This window comes from Apostichopus japonicus, chromosome 23, assembly GCF_037975245.1.
Source record: "Apostichopus japonicus isolate 1M-3 chromosome 23, ASM3797524v1, whole genome shotgun sequence".
NCBI lineage: Eukaryota > Metazoa > Echinodermata > Holothuroidea > Aspidochirotida > Stichopodidae > Apostichopus > Apostichopus japonicus.
Window position 1 is genome coordinate 9,529,141 of NC_092583.1, and position 24,896 is coordinate 9,554,036.

At 38.5% G+C, this 24,896-nt stretch overlaps 1 protein-coding gene across 1 annotated transcript; it reads left to right on the forward strand.

Moving 5' to 3' along the window:
• Positions 1–367: 367 nt before the first annotated feature.
• LOC139965029 (TGF-beta receptor type-1-like) lies at positions 368–24,658 on the forward strand. Its single transcript, XM_071967190.1, has 9 exons — positions 368–646; positions 7,298–7,573; positions 8,882–9,043; positions 11,177–11,422; positions 11,927–12,157; positions 12,670–12,837; positions 14,092–14,373; positions 15,385–15,515; positions 16,686–24,658. Exons 1-9 carry the CDS (start codon positions 559–561, stop codon positions 16,809–16,811), a joined length of 1,710 nt encoding a protein of 569 aa, XP_071823291.1. The 5' UTR covers positions 368–558; the 3' UTR covers positions 16,812–24,658.
• The last annotated feature ends 238 nt before the right edge of the window (positions 24,659–24,896 follow it).

Consider the following 24,896-nt stretch of genomic DNA (forward strand, 5'->3'; position numbering starts at 1 on the left):
CTACAATGATATCGCTCAAAGTCACCCGAAAATAATCACAACAACCTTGTAGCGTCTCCAGAATTTTGAACCGGAACTTTGGGTTATTCGATAGAACTAGAATGACAGATCGCGAAGTTTTGATGCAAACAGAATAAACATTCCCGACTGTATTCTTTGTTTTGTTGTTTTTTTAAGGGGGGTGGGGGTTGTGTGGGTGTGTGGTAAGGCCAACATCCCGTATCACTTCCGGTTGAAAGTTTACATTTTATGACGTTTCTGCTTTTTTGAGGTAGAGACAGCCTAACTTACATGAATACCTCGAAATGTGTACTCCTGTGTAGAGCTACTAATGTAAACATACTGTACGTATGTGTGTCATTACAGTGCAGTGTTGTGTAGTAATGTCACAACTTGGCCTATGCAGTAGTCGTACACATTTACGTATAGATAACCAAACAAGAACGGCAGCTACATTGTTATCGAACGTTTGCTGCTATGCCGTGTCGCTTTATGAACAATTTTGGCGTAGTAATGCAGCTGAGTTTATACAGGATATAACCTTAACAAAATATTAAGATGTATAACGTTTTTTTCGTTACAACTCTGTTGTTATCATCCCAACTTTTCCTGGCATTTGGACAGCTGCAGGGACCTCCGAAGTGGTGTAAGCAATAATATTTACCTAAGGAGTCGTTAAACGTGTTAGGCTACAACGAAATAGTAAGGCCTAGCCTCGGCACAGTTTTTCATCAACGAAGAACATCAGCTTAGCCATTGAATATCAGGCCAATTTCTTGTCACTGATAAGTTTGAGTATATCTAACGAAAAGACGGTTGCATGCTTGCAATCAACTGAAATCCATAGGCTAGTCTCATTATAAATCGAAGTTTTGTTTAGCTTACACTTTTTACAGGGTGACATGATTTTACCCTATGCCATTGGAGTGTGGTTTGAAAATTAAATTAAAAAATGTTCTGGAATTAAACTACTTACCTACCCCACCGTTAGAAGTCTAACTAGGATTTTAAGATAAGACTACGCTATGTTATTTTCACTATGAATGCCAGTGCTGTACATGTAACTTTAGATTTGACATACATTAGGCCTAAACTGATTAGGCTAGTCCTCAATAGTCAATGTTAGGCCTGCATCATTATAGCGTAGCCTAACGGAAGAATTTGCTCCGTTTACCATGGGTCTACATACAGAGGAGGCCTCAATTTGTTTTATAACAGATACTAGCCATAGGCCAAGTATCAATCAGTTGAAAAGTCTGAGTTAATAAGGAATATACTATAGGTTCAATATATGCCTGAACAAATTCTTACAACTATAGCATACTGTGCCACTTAAGAGATATATCCTAGCAACTGCACATTTGACTTCCCACTCTGCGTCTGTGTATTCACTCCAGAATAATGTGGGTTTTTTTCTCAAGTGAAAGCATTGGGACTTCATTTTCCCCAGTCTGCATCAGACCATCCACATCAGCATGTTAACCTTGGACTCGGATTGTTTTAATATCAGATTCACATGATGAGCAAGGCATTTACAGCACAATATTGGTTTGTTCTCAAATGTTAAGTCTTGGAATCCCTACTCCGCATTTGACCACAAATTCACTGTAGGATAAATAGTCAAATACAGTATTTTAAGATGGCAACAGGGTCAAGGAGAAAGTGGGATTAGATCTGCAGTTATTGACCGGACATCCTCACATCTGGATGCTAGGATAGGTCTCTGAAGTGGTCCTGTATTCTACATTGAATCCCACCACAAGCGCCCTTCATAAGTAGTAACATTTATCACCTCATTCATTCCTACAGTTTCTGGCTATTAAAGGCATTGGGTTAGGTAACTCAATGGTTGTTGATGAATTACATTAAGCCTATCAACAGAACGCCCATGGATTGAGATATCACATAGAATCTATGTAATGGTAATGGCGTGTAAAGCATGTGTGGGTGTTGTGTGCTTGTACGTGTGTGTGACGATAACTCAAAAACTTTATCTTGAGTGTACTTCATATTTGGTGTGTGGATGCACCTTATAGAGTAGAAGAACCGTATTGTATCTCGTCAAGTTCAAAGGTCATTTAAAAACCTTGTTAGCTCTCAAACTTGATCCATTTCTTTGAGAAACTGCTTTGTGATGTCACTAACTTTCACAGAATTTAACCGTTGCTCTTTGAAGTGGCTGAGAGGGTTTTTTACTAATGACTCTTATCTGTCATCAACTTTCAGAAGGGTAGGGCCTTTGCAATGGTCACGTTATCTGGAAGTCTTATCAGACGTTCTGGTAGTTGACTTTTGGGCACATTTTTCCTCAGTTTTTATATCAATGAGGTGGTTGCATATATAAACTGATACTTGTAATGAATCACTACGCCTGCTTGTTTTCTCCATTTTTTCATGTGCGGTGGGATTCCATTGTCAGTATCATACAGTACTTCTCTGGCAAAACCTAGGTTTAACTTGTGATCCTGGTTGCATGGTCCTGCAACTCTGAAAATATGCCTTCTATTCCTTATTAGGGCACACTGTGCAGTATGGCAGGCCCTGCAAGTGCGTTACACAAGATGTTCAGGTGTTCTTCTTCACGAAGATTTTGGCCGTATAAGCTAAAGATCATGTTTGGGTTACAGTTTCCTTAAAAACTGGTGGTAATTTCTCATGAAGACTAACAAAGTTATAACATTACTGGAATATGCATACATCCCATTGCAGTGAAACACAGCTTGTGAAATAACTGTATTAACGTAATCAATACTCGTTGCATTAATGAACTGTAATACAAAACCAAGTCAGCAACCTGTTCATAAAATTTATAAAGTGTGTTTACCGATTGGAGCAAATTGTGATTTACAGTACAAAACTGATTATGCACTGTACAGTAGAAAGTGAACTCTAGTATTTACCGTTCTCCTGTGGGTTTTACACAGCAAAAACTCTGAAATTCTAAGCAGTTTGTCAGTCGGTAGCTAAATCTTGTAGCACTGGTTTTGTGCTACGAAGAAATATCAGTCATGCGGTTTCTCGAAATGTTCTAATTAACTTTTCACCAGGGTCCGGGAAACACTGTGCAAAACTATTACAATGCAATTTCCACTTTAAGATACAGGTTGGCATTTAGTCTGAGGTTGAATGGTTCTTACAACGATTCTTTCTGTTCCAAATTTGATACTGCCTTACAAGGTCCTACACGATCGTGATGAAAGTGGGGGGGGGGGGGGGGGTGGCAGGGGTAATCTTTGTTCATTGTTGTCGGTTTCAGTGGAAATACCTGGTTTCACAAATACTTCACTCCTATCCCATTGCCAAGAAAGATATCCACCCAATAATTCTGTATCAAAAGCAGTTTTCAATGTTATTGAATGTGTAAGACTTGGTGGGGATTCCCCTTGCTCTCTCTCTCCCCCTCTTCTAATTGATTCAAGTTCAAAGATCATTCCCTCCATACGGATTGGACCAGATAACCAAAAGGGCTTCAGGACTTGTACACAGTACAAACATTGATCGTGACAGCTTGTCTGCTACTGTAGGGCGGCTACTTCCCTGCTGTGAGTGTTGAGTTACTGTGGATTCTCATTTGTAAACAACACAAAAGCTGTTTTTACATCATAAGGTACAGAACTCTCTACCATTTTAAGGCAACACCTAACAATCTGAAACAAGATACCAAGAGCCTAGGGAAAATGTTTGTCACTTAGTGACATACAGTATTAGTACAGATAGCTCATTCCATTCCCCAAATGAATACAATTGTTCATTTAAATCGAGGAAAGTCATGGAAGAAGGAGGTGGGGCCGTGGGGGGGGAGAACCAGTGGCGGAGCTAGGGGTATTGGTCAGGAGGGGCGAGAATGGTCTGTAGGGGCGCTTTCGACACTATCTAAGCGGAGCGCCACCACTGGTTGGCGCGTAGCGTACAGAAATTTTTTGAGTAAAGATACTCCCTAGATCGCCGGAAATGACCCTTTTCGGGCCTGGCTAATTTGCAGATAAACAAAGAATAAATAGGTGTCATTGCCAAATTACACGAACAAAATGTGACAAATGTCAATAAGTAATGAGAGCGTAGTAAAAAAGTCAATAATCTAGAATAAGTAAAAAATGGTAAAGAGCTGAAAAGGGCGCCAGCAGTCCATTTGAGTCCGTCAGGGGGGGGCATCAGCCCCCCCTGACTGTATGGACGCTCCGCCACTGGGGAGAACTGTCATTAATTTAGGAGAACTAATCAAATATCCTGAATTCCTTTAAAGAGTGAATCAAATGTTGTTATCTAAAATTTCTGTCAAAATTTGTAAACTCGCTATGTTTGAGACCACTGCGGTTACTGGTTGCTTCTCTCTTATACATTTGCATATCCTTAATTACTTAAGACAATATGAACATGGACTAGTTGAAATTTGAAAACACTGCCGTGGGTTCATCTTGCACTGGACTTTAGTGTGTGCCTTTGTTAATTCTATACTGGTTGCTCCCAAGAACAGTTCTTACACTTCCAGCCTGAAACTAACTGTAAAAAAAACTACCTTTAAAAACAGAGTTGCAGGACATCAAAGAGTTTGAGGTGCCAATAAATGTTATGAAATCTTTGAAAACAGTTTTAAATATACAGTGTATAAGAAGATTCCAGGTGTGTGAGAAAAGTCTGACAAAGATGGCAATGTTCCAAAGCTTGCTTCCAGGTACCATATGTACCTGTCGGTCCCTTTGGTACCCATTTATTACTTTAATTTTCAGGAGCATTCCCCACCTCTGCACACTTCCACCCGCCCCCGACACACACACCAAATTTGAAAAGAGACCACTGATATAGGGAGGCATTATTGGCAGGAAATAAGGGTTCATGTTATTCCGCTTTTGCATTCACAAATCCCTCAAGAAAAAAGAGGGAATTTTAATTTCTTGTTCCTAAATAGCACAAAGAACAGCCAATGAGTCCCAGTTGACTTAACGGAAGGTAAAATCATTTGTCAAAGACTCCTTTTTTTTTATCAAAACTGTTTTTTGCACATACAAATATAATTTCACTAAATTAATTATGAAATATAGTGGTTACACCATATCAAATAAAACTAGTGATAAAAGTGGTATTTGTAAGAACAGTTCAAGTGTTTCATTTTAACTATATACTGTTTATATGAGATGTACAGTAGTTAGTAAAGACTCAGTCCCTCTATAACCCTTCTCATAGACATACAAGTGTAGCCTGTAGTACGGCCCGAGATGTGATGCTTGAATCATTTCTGTTATTTATGTTGTTGTTTTAATGTCTACAAATTGAGCAATTCAGACACTAGTATTAATAACATGCCCAGTTAACTTTGTGTAATAATGTGTACAGTATATATATATATATATATATATACATACACACACACACATACATACTGTACTGTGTGTATATGTATATATATATTGTGTACATGTACTGTTAGCTTTTGTAACAAACAACAGTTGTCAAAAATTAACTACGAAACAACTGCCACTTTGCTGTACACTTATACTAAATATTAATAAAAATCTGTGTGTGAGTTGTTGGGTGTGTGTGTTCTGTACATGTATAATTGTACATGTATAGCCTGCAGTAAATATAATTGCTTTCTTGTTTCTTCAATCTTTGAGGCGCAAGCCATAAATTCATGTGAGTCGCTGATTTAAAAATAAAAATAGCTTCTTTTTTTTTCTCCTTTTCTTCTACATCCGTTATATCTTTTCCTCCGAAAAATATGATTTAAGTTAGTAATTTATGATCGTTCTTTTGGTCAGCATTGGAAGAGTGGGTGAACTGCTTATGATCTTAAAGGAACATTAAAGGCACTGTGAATCTTGTGAGAATAACCCAGCAGTAGTTAGGAATTAATGGCTCATTATGCATTCCATTGTTAACCCGAACATGGGCGTATGCCTCTCCTTGACTTTCCGTACTATTGTGTAGTGGACTAATCACATCGTACGACGATGTACTCTTTTTGAAGCGAAACATTTTGGCCATTTCAGGGAATCATCTAGTAATTCTCTGAATTTTGCCTCTTGAAAAATATTATCGTGTGAAAGGGGAAAAGACTGCTACACAGTACTGGATAAATTAATCCCTGCATTGAGAACAAACAAATTGAAACTTCAAAACTGTAACAAAGTTATCCCGGCAGTGTTTATTAACACAGGGTCGGTTCAATATATCAATCGGGAATAGCATCATGGGCGAACAAATGTAACTGGAAGAATGTCTGGGGAAACAAAAGAATGCAATGTGTGCTACACAGTGAACACTTACTTTATAGCTGGACTCCGTACTATCAAGAACTTATTACTTGAAGGAACCAGGTACCTATATATTTATATATATATATATATATATTGCCTTGTTTTAGTTGAAATCTGAAGTTCGTTACGGCTGGGAAACACCTTTGATCAACTCATAATTTATCCAGTATGGCATGGCATTTTGCTATGCCATATATGGTCAATAATGGTCAAATTGCAATAAAAGGACATAGATTTATAGGGAGGGTTTCTCAGATTTTGGACAGAAAAGGAAGCGTTTTATGATAGACATAATGCAGAGCCTTCTGTGTATTGTAAACCAGTACTTTGTCATACCCAACAAGTAGGTGTCTGAAGGGCCTGCAACTCTACCAATATCCTCCCTCCCAGCCACCCTCCCCTCCCCCCTCCTCCTGCAGCAATTGTGGTAGGGTTTCCAAGGAAATTTTGCACAAATGTCAGTTCGTAGATAGATATGGTATTGTACAATGTTGTGGACTGACCATAAAGATAGGAGTTTTCACTACAGGTTATGAAAGTTGTTAGAACTATTTTTCAGCTTGACCACACGTAACCAGATTCAGTTGTAAAAATTGCATCTTGCAAGGTTTCTTATACTGTAAAACCACAAAGAGAACAAACTGGAACAGTAGAAAAACCATTTACTGCCAATATAACATCGCAGTACCTCCCTCCCCACTTGAGAGATTCCAACATGGGATTACTCCAAGTATCGCTCGTCTAGTCTTGCTCATAGGTTTTGACCGTAAACTGAATTTTTTTCCAAATATGTATACTGCTTGAGATGCTCGCTCGAGATGATGCACAACCCTCCCTTTCGTGGGAACTTGGTAACAGAAAACCACAAAATGATAATGTCCTCTTTCCAGGTTTTAAACAGTGATCTCTCCTGTTGTGAGCCCAGTAATAGGATGAAGACATGGACATTATCATTGTGGGTAATGAAATGAAGCAACTACATTATATACTATTTCTTTTCCTATCACTTTTTCTTCCTCTTTTTTGTCTTTTGTTTCTAACAGGGAGAAGATGTGCCTGCAACAGCGATTATTGCAACTCCATGGCGAACAGCACCTGCTACTTGCAAAACAACGTGGGCCACTGCGCCAAGATCAAGACCTTCGAAGACGGGCAGATCAAGTTGGTCCTCAAGTGTGAAAGCCAACCCCCTGCCACTGAGAGATTCTTCTGCACCTCGGTGACGGGTACCTCGATAGGATGCTGCAACAACACCGATTACTGCAACAAGTTTCTGTCAGTGCCCGATCCTACCATGGCAACACCGCCCAACGAAGGACGTAAGTTTGAGTTTCACTTCTCTACTCCTGCGCGCACTGTGTGTCGAAAGGTACTGTAGGACGCTGGGGGAGGGGACTGGGGCATCCTGCAGCCAAGCTTGGTAGGATGTAAGAGCTTGTGTTCTTCAGTTTCACATAATAATAATAATAATTAGCAGTTCTTATATAGCGCAACTTACAATAAAGTCTCGCCGCGCTGTACGTAACCCTGGTCATTGGTAACTTGTCACACCTACACACCAAAGTGTGCACAATTCAAACAATCTCTCCTGGGGCACCACAGTGCACCACAGCCACGTGTCCCCTGGGGGACTTACCATAGGGTGCAGCCACAAACCGGCGCACGCAACTATATTCACAAGTCACCTCGCAAGTCCCCATTTATACACCTGGGTGAATACATTAAAGGCCTTGCCCAAGGACACAGCGCAATGATCTGGCCAGTGCTCGAACCTGTAATCCTTAGATCACAAGTCAACTGCCTTAAACACTTGACCACAAAGCCCACATGTTACTGTAGGCACTGCTGGGTCCGCTGAGATATTCTCCATTGTTTGAGAAATGTTGATGCAGCCTTGCTGCATTGCAAGTTTGCAACTGCTGGAGCTTGTCCTTTCTTGAGATGCAGCACTGTGTCTTAGATGTCTCACCTGTATATCGTGTCCAGCAGTCGTTCCAGGTCAATGTACACGCTGACGAGGAATCACGAGAAAAGTGGGTTGCAGCAAATTTTGACAGACACCAAGCCCGAGTACCACACTAGTTACTACATCGAAGTGCTCCATATATTGCAGTCACTGTACATGAAAAAATTAAAATGGCAAATATGAGTGATTAATATCTAACAGAGATGCATTACTACGATGAACAATTTTCATAAGCTGCCATTTGAGTTTGAGTTTATTTTCCCACAGTGTGAATATACAATAATACAACATTTTGACAAGGTGGTGGAGGACTGAGTAAGCATAGCAGTCCCCTCCCCTCCCCCACCCCCCCCCCCTCCCACCCTTGACTAAAGGCAATAGATAATGGCAAAAAACAACCAAGGCAAGAAGGAACCAAAGAAAAGTCATGACCACCTGTGGTAAACTACACATTCAAGGAGTACTATTTGAGTTGGGTGCCATACAAGGTACCAGTATAGTGCAGAATTTGTTACATGTGTCTGTTTCCATGGTGACATGCTTTAGATGCAGACTGCAGTCTTAAGCAAGCCTAAGAAGCACATGACAGTGCTGTGCCACCCAGTGCTTGAATTTATTATTAATATTTTTAATTATTTTAAATTTTTTTTTTTTTCGACAGCAACGTGCGAACAGCCAATGAAGCCTGGTCCTTGTACTACTTCCACTCAGAGATACTACTATAACAGAACAAACAACACTTGCCAGAAGTTTAAATTCGGGGGCTGCCTGAACAACGACAACAACTTTCTCACGCAAGCGGATTGTGAGGCGGAATGTAAAGGTCGGTAACATATTTTCTCTTTTTTTTTCGGCAAAAGTAGGCCCGCAGAGTAGTGAGTGACCGAAAACCTGATTTTTTTCTTCCAAATGAAACAGAATTTACAGGCATTTGATTATGTCAATATGATGAAATATAATACAAAAGAGAAAATTGATAAAAAAAAACTTACGAAGAGTGCAAGGATGGCAATTTGTAAATGTTACGATGTGAACAGTTTTAATGATGACAACAGCAATAGCAATACATTTCTCCCCCTTCAACTACCACTGTACTACCTCTGCCAGTCATTAGTGTGAATGTAGAAGAGAAAAAAAAAACAGCCCAATGACCAGGCTCATCATGATAGTAATGCTTGGAAGATTTCATACAGCTCACTGGTCACAAGGAAGATAAGAAGACTTGAAAACTGTTTCTCCCTTTTCCGACATGAGTGCTTGAATTTTTTTGTCCTTAATAACCGGTTTTCTTTCTCAGTTGTTAATGCATTTTGATTAACATGGTGCTTACAAAATGCTATTACTAACAATCAAGTTCTGAACATAATTGCCAAATACTGGCATTGTTATCTGCAACAACAGTGTTACTTTTGCTACAAGACTCTGACAATGCCCGGGGGGGGGGGGGGAGGAAGGAGGAAGAAAGGTTTAACATTTATTCCCCTCCTCTCTACGACGACACTGTTTTGATGAAACCCAGCAGATGTCAAAACACTACTTGAAAACACTTTGATATCCCCGTAGATAGAAACGTACATTCAAGTAGCCGTTGTCTGAATTTACTCGACACGAAATATCTCTGTAACGTGAAGATGATGATGATGATGATGATTGGCCGATTGGTTCAGTCTAACTTATCAACCTTTTACACTGTTGACATCCGCATGGTGACATTTGAGAGGGAAGTCACGTATGTTCTATACACTTGGGGCTTCTAAGAGAGAGAGAGAGAATGAAATATGTTTAAGAAACAAGTGCATCTACAGTACACTTCAAATCTCTCTCTCTCTCTCTCTCTATTTTTATTCCCCTTGCCTTTGTGTCTTCTCACAGAGTTGTTACAAAAGTACGACGACGATACACGTGTACCTGTAGCCATATCTCCATGGTTATTTGAATTTAAAGGACTGTTCCAAGTGACTTTGTCATTACCATTTGTTGATCTTCTATTTGACATACTCATTGGTCAGAAGAGTGCTATGGTACCCGGGGGGGGGGGGGAGAGGGGATAACCTCAGAGGGTAAGCTTGTTAGAAGTTTCACATATGCACCTTTTCTCTCGACACAACAAACATAGGTCAGACTAATATATAAGGGGTTTTGGCAGTTTGCCAAAAATTGCAACAAAATCAATCTTCAGTGAAGATGAGGGTTTTACTGTAGAATGAAACATGCGACAGAGACTCTATTCATCTGTTAATTTGTCGGTGTTCCTCAATATTTTTACAACAGTGGGTGTCCGTCCTGGGTTTTTTTCTTGTGATAACATTGCATCCGCTCGCCAAATGTTCTTGCTCCTTTAGACATCGTGATTGAAATCATTTGTTCTGACTGTCTCACTTCACACATATGACATATATAACGACAGAAAAGACAATCTGAGGGCAATCCATAGAGATGCAGCTCTCATTTCCATTTTGCGTTTATAGCGCTTTTAAAATTAAAAATTTTCACATTTATATATATTTTAAATTTTAAGAATTTGTTTGTATCATTTTCGCTTTTACATTTGCAGTTTTTATACAATTTATTGTCAGATGGTATTTAACAAATTTTCTACCCTTTTTATACCTTATATTATCGATTTATATATTTGTATATCATGATTGTTTGTATTTTACTATAAAGCGCCTTAGAGCAATTTCTGATTGGATAAGGCGCTATAGAAATTTTGTATAATAAATAAAATAATAAATAAATAAATCTCCTCCGGGACGAAAGTGATCGTTGGGGTTACTTTCAAATGCATCTGGATGCCATCTTTGTTAATAGGCCTGAATCCAATTTTTTTTTTTTTTTAAATTTTTTTTATGTATATAGTTTAGTCTAAAAGTTTAGCACAGAACGCTAACCGTCAATGTTGTTTCCATGCGAGGCATCAGATTTTAAATTTTATTTCAAAATTTTCTTCCTTCAGACTACAGTCCTGTCCCAGAAAGCCCAGGCATAGGTCCTGTCATCCACATGGCAACATTGATAGCCAGTCCAGTGTGCATCGTATGCATTGTGGTGACTCTCTTCGTCATCCTACAACAGAGGTGCACCTCCAAGGTGCCAGAGTACGTCCTGCCGATAGGGAACGGTGGGCCCTTCATCGAACCTCCCGGTAACGGCATCGACGAAATGATAGAGATCAGTAAAGAAGGCACCGGGTCCGGATCAGGTATGGAATAATTGCCCTGTACCTACAGTTTCCTTTCGTTCTGAAGTAACACCGAATGCGTGTCCAAAAAATTGCTGAGCGGTCTTCTTTTGGGTCTTCTGCCTCCTCATTTTCACCGCCGAAAAGTTTGATAAAAGTGTTCGTCGCCAGTCGTAATAAAAACGGTCGGCTCTGTGCAAGAGAAACTAGGTCCACGACCAGATGTGTATAATCCCAACCGTTAGATTTGGTAGTTTGAAATGTGTGCCATGTCCGAGATAATCTCTTAAAAATACCCAGAATAAAAGCATTCAACACATCCCTCCACCGTTTGCATAGACCATTTCTTTCTCTTTGGACGAGCGATTTTGACAAGAATATTTTGTACGGAAGATTCAAAAGCAAAACAAGGGACCTTGGGTAAACGTTTAGAGACTTTCTTTTTTATGTGTAAAAGTAAGTTGGCCTTTTTCTTTCACTTTCTTTTTTAATCGCAATTTTCTCTTTTGTCTCTCTCTCGTCAAGGTTTGCCTCTGCTGGTGCAGAGGACCATAGCCAGACAGATCATCCTGCTGGATACGATCGGAAAGGGGCGATACGGCGAGGTCTACAAGGGGCGTTGGAGAGGGGAGTTTGTAGCCGTCAAGATCTTCTCATCCAGGGAAGAGAGATCCTGGTTCAGAGAAACTGAAATCTATCAAACGGTGATGTTGAGACACGCTAACATCCTTGGCTTCATCGCAGCTGACAACAAAGGTATTTGGGGGCAGACCGGGGGAAAACAAAGTTTGAAATTAAGTCGAAGTGAACAAAGCGTTGCATCATTCTTTGCAGCATGTCAACGTCTTTCACCATAGTTAGATATGAGTATGAAATTTGGTTTGCAGCAGTGGGGTGGGGATTGGGGGGGTGGGTTTCATCAGTGTGGATTTTTTTTAATATGCCAAGGAGTCTGTGAAATTTCAAATTAGTCGACAGGTTTTTATTATTAACCGTAGGCAACTTTGGTGCTCATTCAGCTACTGCTCTAGTTTGCATCTAAATCTTTGAGCCGAAGTTATCGTTTATTATATCGATTCTGTTCCCACAGCTCTGAAGGTGGGGAGGGAGGTGGGGAGGAAGTTGATCAGAGAACAAATTCTTGGCAGAGTTGGCAGTGAAAAATAAGCTAGTTATTTGGGTGACCAAACTGTGCTTCCGGCAGGATGCACAATAATAGGGCTTCCATTTTTCATAGCTTTTTGCAATATTTTCTTCAAACTTTCCAGATAATGGCCTATGCACACAGTTATTGCTAATCACTGACTACCACGAACGAGGGTCACTCTTTGACTTCCTGGACTGTAACACTGTGGATATTCAGGGCATGTTGACTCTTGCTCTATCCCTAGCAACAGGATTGGCTCATTTGCATATGGAGATTGTTGGCATGCAAGGTAAAAACATAAAAAATTAAATGTGTTCATGGTAACATTAGCCAGGTGTTATTTCCATATTGCGAGTTATTTTGAATTTCACCGACAGATTTATGAATTGTAATTTTATTTTATTTTATTTTATATCATTTCGGTTAGGATTGACAATGTACAGAATTATATGTATATTCTCCCTCTTAAAACTCTTAGTAAGAGATATTACACTATATATAGATTTGTGCATGCTTGTTAAAGGTCTAAGGACACCTAGCCCCACATTCAGTAGGTTTGTTGTGTATGATAATCTCATTCAAAATCTCTTGAAATTTTTTGAAAAGCTCCCTTTGTTTCAAATGTATACATATTTGAAAGTTTTGATGAATGTGGGGAAACTTTAAATATGTGCAAATTATGACATAGAGTGTTGTGCTCATCAAAATTTCTTATGTTAGCCTTTACTAAGTTAACCCCTAATTACAAGCCCACATACATCATTTGAATAATGTGATGTTCCTCTTTTCAAAGAAGACAAAATATTTCCACAAAATCACCTTAGGCCACAAACCAGTGTTCAGTGTCCTTGAAACGAAGGTTGTAAAAACAAAGGAATTTCATAACAGAATATTAGGTAGTCATCCTTTACATAATCAATGTGCATAATTAGCTATTAATGTTTATTCATAAATGATACTAGAATTAAGAAAAAACTTGTAAAATGGTCAATCTTTGATGGGAGTTGCAGCTATTTTCATAATTTCTAATGCCAATAGAGTACTTAGGACAATGTTGTTCCTAGGTCTCTTTAGACCTTTAACTTCTTCCTCCAGGAAAGTTTATTTGTGTGGACTACAGGACTTGTTTGGAATTATAAGAAGTGCCTTTCGTTGAAATTGTGACTGTTTTGGACAAAAGTTTGTCTTTTTGGGTTGGCTTTCATAAATTAATGGATTCATACATGTATGACTGTTGGCATCATTTAAGTGTCCTATTTATCATTACACACTTTTTTTAGAGAGTAACGTAAAGAAGTATGGTGGGCAACAAAAGCTATGGTGAAATCGCGCTGATTGGGTTGTTTCATAAAAGTTTCCCCGAAAATGTGGGATTTTTGAATACCGGATAGTAAAACAGGCTGGAGATGGTTTTCATTCAATATATATATTTTTTTATTAACATTCAAATTTAAGGCTTTTCAATGACTCTTTGTGAGTATCATTGTACTGTTCAGTAATAATCTCGAATAACTACTCTGCCTTTGCACGTTCCCCACCCCAGGGAAGCCTGCCATCGCTCACAGAGACCTGAAGAGCAAAAACGTCCTGGTCAAGAGGAACGGTCAGTGTGCGATTGCTGACCTCGGGCTCGCCGTCAGGCATATTTCGGCCACGGACACCGTAGACATCGCCCAGAACAACCGTATCGGGACAAAGAGGTACATGGCACCGGAGGTCCTGAATGACACCCTGAACAGGAGCCACTTCGATTCCTTCAAGCGGGCAGATATTTATTCTCTCGGCTTGATCCTGTGGGAAATCGGAAGGAGATGCTACGTCGGTGGTAGGCACTTTCATTTCTTCCCTTTCACCCTTTAATTCAGCTCACGTGTCCACTTCAGCCCTATCCATGTCTAAATGACCCCCCTTATGCTCTGACAGGTTCCCGTACGGTCACATCAATTAATTATTAATTCATTAATCACATCAATTATGATGTGGTTTTTCTTTTCTAGGACCAGGAATTAGCCAAGGATGCCACTTCCGAAGTAGCGTCAATTACCAACATATATGAGCTGCTAACACCCTTGACTGAACAATTATGTAACAGACTGTGCTAATGTGACAGTGATATGGCCTAACCTGCCAGTAAAAGACAGATTTCCTCATCATGGCAGTAAAGCCCTGATTTGACCAAGCGTACAACGGCCTAGACAGTTTGGGTTGCACCCTTGAAAAAAAAAAAAAAAATTCCAAATGTTGCTTGGAAGTGGCATCCCACACAAAATATCATACAATTGTGAAATCACAGCTCATGTTTCAAAGCTCTTCTGCCGGTGGGCAGGAAGTGCTAGTTAAACTGTCAAGTTCTGTTTGTTGGGACTGACCTTAACGTAATTTAAGGCTATCATCCTTCTTTTGTTCTTATTGGCTGGACCGAATGGAAATATGTTTCACAGGCGGAATATGGCCCATGGGGGCCACCTATTGAGAACCCACGATACAGATATTTATATACATATTCTATGGAAAATTTTTCCTGTTTTTTAAGACATTTCATCGAGTTCAGCTAGGTCAAAGGTTGTGGTCTAACTCTGGCATTCTGCTCAGTTTTTCAGGAGATATTTTGAAACCTCAGTAGTCCCTGTCCTTAGCAATAGTCATACACAGGCTACGTTTGTCACATTTATTCGCAGACTTGAAAAAAATCTGTTAGACAGTTTAATTCTTGATGAAGGACCTTTTTAACAGGTCACTAAATTGAAGTCTAAGCTATAATATAACAAACTGTAGAAGCTCTGATGTTCTTGTGATCTGTGAAATTGTTACTCTCGTCTCTCTTTCTCTCTCTCAGGTATCTACGAAGATTACTACCTGCCATACTACGACATGGTACCCGCGGATCCGTCCCTGGACGAAATGAGGCGCGTGGTATGCATGGAAAACCGACGGCCTTCCATACCCAATCGGTGGAATAGCTACGAGGTGAGCTCAGTTCTTTACCCTTTTTAAACCCTTTTATTAAATGCCCAAACTGAGTGACTGATAGTTGTCCTACATTGGACATCGGGAAACTGTCTCTGTCTTTAATTATGATATCTAGCTCTCACCTGTAATTCCACTTATTTTTTGGGTGTAGTCTTTGCCGAATACAAAGGGTATGTTGATGGGGCTTTTAAACACAATGATTTCAGAAAGTTCATCATTTCCAAATGGTGTGTAGATGCGCCTCGGTGAGTACAAGAAGAACCCCTGTTGAAATTTGGTGGAGGTCAAGGCTTGTTTGAGGTCAACAGAGGTCAACTTCTGAAACCTTATCAACTCAGAAAAGTACCACTTGGTTTGAACTTCATATTTCGTATGTAGACGCTCCTCGCTAGATTTGGTGGTGGGATGGAGGTCAAAGGTCATTTTGTGGTCTACAGAGGTCAAAGTCTGAAAACCTTGTAAACTCAGAGAAGTACCACTTGGTTTGAACTTCATATTTCGTATGTAGACGCTCCTCGCTAGATTTTGTGGTGGTGGTGGTGGAGGTCAAAGGTCATTTTGTGGTCTACAGATGTCAAAGTCTGGAACCTTGGCTTCCTGATTTCTTCTGTTGCTTTTGTTTTATTCCACTTTTGATTTTGTTTAATTCTTCCTTCCTTGTAAATGCCATTCTTCTAACTTTTACTCTTTTACCTCATATTTCTTACTTCCATTTTCCTTGCGTTGTTAACGTTATCCCCGTTCATGTGTGATTCCAACCGTACCAATTGTAGAAATTTGAAATAAGAAACTTGGAATGTTGCTTGTATTACATAACTTAACAGAGACATCCAGGTTGATCCCCATTTCATGTTTTAGAAGTCTTATCGTTGTCAAAGCATTGAAAATTTCACCTCCTGATAAAACCACTGGTTGTCCGAAACGTATTTCACGATGGACATTATTATTACACCTGGAAGTTATCGTATCCTCTGGTGCGGGTACCAGTTGCACAAACATGCAGACAAGATCCAGAAAGGGGTTGGGAGGGTAGTACAGGAAGGTGGGGTGGTTGGGGGGGTAGATATATCTCCTTAACTGCCTGCTGTAATGTGACTGACAAGTTAGACACATGGATACTTTAAATCTCATATCTGGATCCACGTTACGTTCTTTTTTTTTTGTCAGGAACTTCGAGTGATGGCTAAGATCATGAAAGAGTGCTGGTATGCCAATGGTGGAGCTCGTCTGACTGCCCTCCGCATCAAGAAGACGTTGGCAACCCTTTACCCGCTGGAAGACATCAAGGTCTAGAGATGTACCTCGTGGTCCCAAAGTACAAAACAAGGCTTTTACAAAACAAGGCTTGTACAAAACAAGGCTTGTACAAAACAAGGCTTTTACAAAACAAGGCTTGTTCAAACCAAAATCCTGTCTTGTCTTCGGTCGTACACCTCTAATCACTCTTGCCACGGCTTGACTAATTAACGACCTGAAGGTCTCTTCGGTAATTAATTGGTCCAATGAGTCATCTCTGGCAGTGGCACAGAATTCCTAAGAATCATTAGACATTGGCAGAGTTTGGCTCAGTAAATCACTGATTTATGGTTAGTACCTTCAGTTTTATTCATGGTCTCTCTTGACAATTGAAACTGCAGTATCTTTGCCAAAAGTTGGTAGATATTTACTTCAGGATTCCTACAAAGCGGAATAGCTGTGCGAACGATTGAAACCTTCTGCTCTGCCAGTCAATCTTAGCCAAAGCAGAAATACAAATGAAAGCACATCCTTCTCGTGGTGTCGAAACTGACGCAATAACCCCTACTTCGGTCTATGGGTTATTGCGCGAGGAATTTGATCGCTTCCAGGAGTGACCGACCAGGTCATGTGCTATCATTGCCAAAAGAGGGAAAAGACTAATTGTTTCACAGGGGGGGAAAAATGCCTTTTTGCATGAAAGATTGGGTCCATGCAAAAGGAAATCTGTCCATGGAAAATATGATATTCTGCAAAAAAACAAATCCTTCAGCCCACCTTCATTAACCTGGTATTGACTCAGAGTCACTATAATAATAGCACAAGTTAATTTTGTGGAGATTAATGTGAGTGGTTCTACCTCATCTTGAAAAGGTTTACCTCGTGGTTTACTGCATGTTGAGGTTCTTTACCTCATGGTTAAGCTATTATATTGACTAAATTATAAAAAGTTTGCCAGTTCAACCTGGAGATGAATTTTATTTATCATTCATGTTTAGTCACCAACTAGTATTTCTCGTAAAAAGAAGACAACCTTTCTATATATTATTAGAAGAGATGCTGTCAAGTGTTGTTAGAGGGTTAAAAGCAGATTTAAACAAACAAAGAAACAGACATAACCTTTCCCATATCGGTCAAAGGAAGGAGGGGGGAAGGGTGGGGGAAGATAAGTATTTTAACAGTAGAATGATTCTCATGTATATCGATGGGGGGACAATGGTCTGTAAAGTAGCCTCATTTTGTGTAGTGAGTCTTGACGCAGAGTCATTATAAATAGCACAAGTCTGTGGAGATCTCCACAATTCTGATATAACAGCAACTCGGATATCACCGACGATGACCTCAATCTCGAAGTGGAAAGTTGTACAAATAAGGAAGGAGGTCAAACGTTGTTTTTGTTATTGAGTGATATCAGTTACTCCAATTAAATATCTAAGAAATCAGGATAAAAATTATCCTAAGGTGAAGGGGAAATGAATATTCATTAAAGCTCAAGATATTTCTGTACCTCATTTTAGATGAGACTTTGCATCCATCTTCATTTTTTTTCCTTTTTATTTTTATTTTTTAATATTTTTATTAAAATTTAATTCACTGTAAATGTAAAACACAAGTGGCTGTCGTTATTGTCCTGAGTAAAACAGGATCAAGGAAGAGCTGTAAAAGGAAGGATGAGGAATTTTTATTTTTTTTCCCTTTTTTTCTTTCAATCATTAATACCTACCTATCTAAAATGCTTGTTTTAACTGCCAGAGTTTCAACTGTAATATTCTTACCGTGGACAACACTACTCTCAATGTAACAACACTTTCATTGCTGTTATATCTTCGTCCAATCCTACCTTAACCTTGTTATTTAATCCACATGACACCCAGGTTACAGTGTGGATTTCATTTTTATTGCTTTTCTTTTGGGTTAATTTTTTTTTTTTTTTAATTTTTCTAAGTTTATCTTTTGTTAATTAATATGTTCCTTTTTTGTGTTTCTTTTCTGAAATATATTGTGTTAGTATCATTTTCAAATTGGTATTTTGAAGAAGTATAGCCATATTATTGGTCAGCAACTCGTCCAACCCCATCTGGATTTCTGGCCTTTAGATTTAGTGGGGGGTGGGGGGAGGGGTGGGGAGATGGGAGTTGACCTCTATCTATCAAAATACCTCAATAATAAGTTATCAGGTACTAAATGTGACAGTATTTTTTTTTTCTATTTTTTTTTTTTTTTTTTCAATTCTCTGGTGAAGTGAAAAAAATATATACTTGGTATTACAGGAGGCATTTTATATTTTTTGCTTCTTCAAATGTGAATCATGTAATTTATTATATTTTAGGAATATTTGGTAAGCGAACTTAATGTCAACTCTGTATCCAGAAATCAAAAGGGTACTTCATAGGTTAATGTAAGAAAGTTTAAAGAGAGTTAGGGAAAAAACTTGTGAACAAACTGCTTTTGTTGACTACTGTTAAAAAGCTTTGTGTAAGGTACTAGCTTGTGTAAGTTTCAGTATAAAAACCGAAAGAAGAGGACCCATGCCGTTACAATCCTACCATGGTCGTTCAAGGTAGAGTTTGAAGAAGTTTCTACTGGATTGAGTGGGATCATAACTTCAGGCCGTCTTAACTTTCGTTGGAAGTAACATAGTCGCTACATTTTTTTATTGCGTGTGGTGTAGTGCTTGATTAGGACCGTGTGAGTTTTACTAAGCAGTAACTGTTGCCATCGATGTGAGTCAAAACAATTGATGTTTTTCAGAATTGTCGTCAAACTTTTAATAAGGAGTGGCTCTTCACTTGTCACAATGTAAAAGACACAGAATAATATTTTATAAACACAAAAGTAGAAAATAAATAATGAGTATTCTATTGAACTAGATGTTTGATGTCACAAATGTGGATACTTGCGAGAATTTTTTTTAGACTTTTTTTTAGACTTTTAATTGGATTTTTTTTTTGGTAGGTGTTTGATTAAATGTTGTAAATTTGTAGTGCATAAGGAAGGAGAGGGTGTGATTGTTGCTACATTAACTTTGAAATAATGTGACTGTTTTTAATGTATGCAACCATCTGTTGGGGATGGGGTGGTATAATTGGTGGATTAGTAAATTTGGATTACTTGTGATGACCTGACAATTCTTCAACATCAGTAATGCAAAAATGAGCGAAATATCAATCAATTTTGAGATGAAACTCGTCTACATCGGAGTCATGAAATCTTTTGATGGGCCAGTGGAACTTTTTGTGGGGGTTTTGCCAAAAAAACACATACCATGTTCGGGAGTGACATATCTAAGTGGAGAAGCAAAAACCCAAACGTCATCTGTAATCTATGAGATGGGAGGTAGTGAACGACGATGCCTCATAAAGTTTTGAAGATACCACGGATTTGGATTTTTGGGCTTCACGTACGAGACCGAAGACTTGAGTAAATCCAACATCACAGAGAAGCACAGGTGCTTGAATATTCAGTTACGTTTTCTTTGTAACTAAAATTGAGAAATTCAACTCCATACTGTAACCGGTGGAAGAATCACCATGAAACTTGTCGTCACAATAATTATCGATCGATACCAGCCCTTCAGGTCTCGTAGCAGAGAGTTCAAAAGTCGTCACGTTGTAGCTGTTTATTCGTCTTCGTAAGTGGACTTCTTTGATTGGCTGATCAAATCTGTATACATTTTACTGTGTATGTGTTTAAATGTTAAAAAAAAAACTGTTTTGAAAAAGCTGTAAATGGAAGCCGTTTGAGACTTGATATAGTCATTGGTTCGTTTTTCTCCATGTTTTTTTCTTCCTTTCTTTCTTCGGTCATGGAGTCAGTTTTTACTTCGGGTAACGTTCGACACAAACATCATATACGTGTGTGTCATTCACGTTTGAACATCAGGTCACTTTGTTTTCTCTTCTACAAATCACAAAATATTCATATTTTGATTACATTTCAATTTAATCTTTGTAAAACATGCTGCAGTTATTTGCTGAGTGAATGCCAAGTTCATGTCCAGGGAAAAAAAAAAATTTCGAGTATACTGTAAAGATAGTTGGCGTTAAATACATATATGATGATAAATAATAATGATAACAACAACAACAATATTAAAAGTCAGGCTTTTTCTGTTAGAAAAAAGAACTATAATTTTGTTCGTCACCAATCTGGGATAGTTAAGTGATAGTAGCTGAGCCGCTTTGTGATCATGAGCATTCATTTTGTAATATTTCAGCTTTTATTGTCATTAACATTTAATTTTTTTTTGTAATTACTGAGATCAGCGAAAGGGTTAATTAAAAGACATTACTGAACATCTGTTAGGAGACCTCCCTTGTATGTCTTTGTGAAATGAGCACAGTGTTGTAATGAACGGTGAATTGAGCAGTCTATCTTCCAAAATGAAAGGAATAATGAGTTAGTGTGGCACTCTTGGAAGATCAAGCACATGGACTCTGTGTATATAACTTGGAGTACATAGTACTTGGAGTACATAGTACTTGGAGTACATAGTGCTTGTAGTACATAGTACTTGGAGTACATATCACTTGGAGTACATATCACTTGGAGTACATAGTACTTGGAGTACATAGTACTTGGAGTACATAGTACTTGGAGTACATAGTACTTGGAGTACATATCACTTGGAGTACATATCACTTGGAGTACATTGTACTTGGAGTTCATAGTACTTGGGAGTACGTAGACTCAAACTTCTGGATAACTTGTAACAACTGAATTGAGTCTTTCTTTAAGTGGAGGAACTTGTTGCAACACTGTGAAGGAAAACAGTTTCTAAAATGATTGCTTAAGCATAAAAGTAGGTTTTAAAAGAGTCGTATGAAGCTCTTTGTATGCGTTGATTCGTTAGTCGCACTGTAGGTTACTTTTAACTTCAGGTAGCTCATGTTGTATGCTTGGTTTGGTCCCGCCGCAGGGGAACTTTAACATCAGGTACTTTTTAGTTTTAAGGAAAATGATTCATAATCTATAAATGCACTTAAAGAGAGTAACAGGGTACAGACAGGGACAGTGACTCGATTTATAGTTCTGTGGCAACCCTTTTTTTTTTTTTGGTGGGTGGGGGGATCATCAGTTCAACAGTGTTTTGGTGAGGGGTTGGAAGAGGAGGTAACCAGGAGGGTAAGGAGATGGTCAAGGGAAGAGGAGGTTGGAATGATGAATTTGAAGACCATCTTAGCATATCTTGTCATCTGTGTTGCATGGTTCTTATATATCTATAACTACTTTTTGCTGTGAGGGTTAGATATCTTTGAAGATTGTCTTTTGGAATGGCATCGCACATGGAATAGAAGTATGAATATTTCAAGAAGGAATCTTCTTTTGTGGAGGTGTCATTGGAATGCAGCTGAAAGCACTGGTGAAGATCGTTTAGGATAGTAAACTGAAACCTGATGTTTTGGTAATATTCTAATTGTCCGATTCACCTTTTTTTTCCTTTTTTTTCGTACCTTTTATCTAAAGAATTAAAAAAGCGACTCCCACCGAAGTCAGAACATTGTAGGTTAAAGATAGTAACTAGACTAAGTTGGCTCTTCGACGGTCGTGTCGTCTGCCACACAAATATTCTCGGGAGCAAACGCACAATGCTTTCTAGTTCCTTTCGCTCAGTTGCGATCATAACATTCAGTCGGTAAAGGAACTTTGCACCAGTAACTTCAGTATATTGGATGGCATAATCAAGTACAACCAGCTGGTTTGAAAAATCTACAAATTTCATTAAGTATATTTTATAGAAATGAGATTACGATATTCTTTGTCTTAGTTCTGGGGTTGTAACCCCCGGAATTATCAGTCTCCACCCTACCACCCCCCCCCCCATATCGCCTGTCTCATTCTCATCAGGTCTAATGAATGAGTACAGAGTATCCACTGGTACTGTTAGGAGTGACCACGTGTCCTACACTGTACCATGAAAGTACATTGAAAGACGACTTGGTCATCCATTACATAAAGAAACTTTAAAGCGGAGTGTCATAATAAGTTTATCGGTCTGACTTTAATTTTAATTATTTTTTTGATCAAGTATAAATGTATTGAGTCATGTCTGTCTGTTTGTTTGTTTATTAGTTAGTTTGCGTGTTTGTTGTCAGGTTTTTTATGCTTGTAAACTGCCATTTGATGATATAATTTTAACTTAACAGTAGAAATTCATGCATTAGTGTGCAAGGCGTATTTTGCAGTAAGTTTGACAGATATCGAGAACTGCCCATGAGGCCTTCTGTTTATTGTCAATGTTTCTGTTTCAGAAATAAATATTAATTTGTACAGCAGCCAGTCCTTGAGAAGGAGTCGACTCAGTAGCGCTCCTTCATATGTGCACAGACAGTTATTTCAGAGATGTTGATGCGATTGGTTCATTTGTTTCTATGGTTATTCATACAATGAATATGAATATTCATGTCATGCCGTTCAATATTCATATAGGGATTGTGTTCCCTGTTGTCATGGCATCATTTGTTATTGTAAACATCACCCGTTCAAGGTCATCAGTATCAGCCCAAAATTTAAGCATCCTATAAATTTTGCTAGAAGTCTTCAAAGAGTATACTTTCCCCGGAGGTTTTGTGTTCTTCGAATTATTCGTAGAACACAAGAGGATTGTTAGAATAGACAAGTTGAAATGTTTCAGTGTGGATAAGTTCTTTTAGAGTGGAAATTAACTGCTGGTTGGGAACAAATTTGAACATGTTCCAACATTATCTAACTTTTTAGAAGATTTTGGGGCAATACTGATGACTTATAAATATTCATATGAAAGTCTCCATCTATGACATTGACATTATTTGTTTTTCAGAGTGAAACACTATAAAGTCCAAAATGTATATTAAATGAACTCAGCTGCGATTGTTTTTGTGTGATGTCACATGTCATTTAAAGTCCCATTATGCATTCGATTTTGGAACGATTGTTTTTCTCAGTAGGATTGTGTAATCAATAATCATGTTGAATGTGCTTTTTTGCTAAAGTTTTGGGTCTATTTTGTAGAGATGGAGGGAATGGAAAAATTCAAAACCAAAACAAAGGTGTCCTAATATTGTTGTTGTTTAGGTCGAGATGAAAACGTTAAACAGAACAAGGGTTTCATCTCAACCAGACAAAGACGAAGAACAGGCCCAAATTTTTGGGGGAAAAGTACATTTTCATGATTTCTAATTATTTAGTTCCAAAAGAACAGATAAAATATCTGTAGAGTGAGGGATCAGTTTAGTCTGTGTTATGCATAATAGGGCTTCAGAGAGACAAAATATACACTCAGTTGATACCGCAAAACAAACACCTTTCTGTCTTTAGGAAACTCTTCTTCACCCATGACATCATGAATATTTAGAGGCTATTAGGGAACAAGAAATTAAATTGTTTGTGACTTGTAGTAGGCAAGTTTTTTTTGGTTATTCTTGCCAACAATTTCAGTGGCAGGTTCTAAGGAGGGGGAGGTGGGGTGGGGGGGGCTCCTGAAACAGTTTATCCTTAGTATCAGATGAAATGGGTTCCTGACATTTTCATAATATTCATTGTCTTTGCTTATTATTCTTTTCTTTTGTTTTGTACCATTTTTTGTTGTTGTTTGAAGTGTAAATAAGTGTAATCTTTAAATTAATTGATTGGTTCAGATCTTGTGTGGGTCGGACACAAAGTTTAGAAAATTGATTGATCGATGTATCGGGGAAGTTTATCGCATGACGTTTTTCTTGATGAAGAAACAAGGAGGTTGGTGATTTGATATGAGTATTATGGAATGTCCCCCCCCCCTCTATATAGGGGGTTTTAAAACTACAATGGTGCCCTCCATAGAAATGTTTCAACATTGTTTTCAATATTTGCGCATTTTTTTTCTTTCTGTTCATGACATTGAATAGCTTGTAATTCATGCAAAAACAAAACTATGTGGTGCATAACAATTGGCTCTTTTTTATCTTTCTTTGTTTGTTAACGACTTCATCAGTTTGGTTAACCAGCTATTTCAGAAAATAGCGAATCCACTGGGGCTCAAGATTGTTGTGTGATCGAGAATCATTGTTTACTGCACTGGCTCTAGAGACATGCTACACATAATTTCCCTCATAGACTACAGCAAATCATCCCGTTTAGTCCAGTTGTCAATAAGGGAGAACTGACACACAACCCCAAACCCCCCCC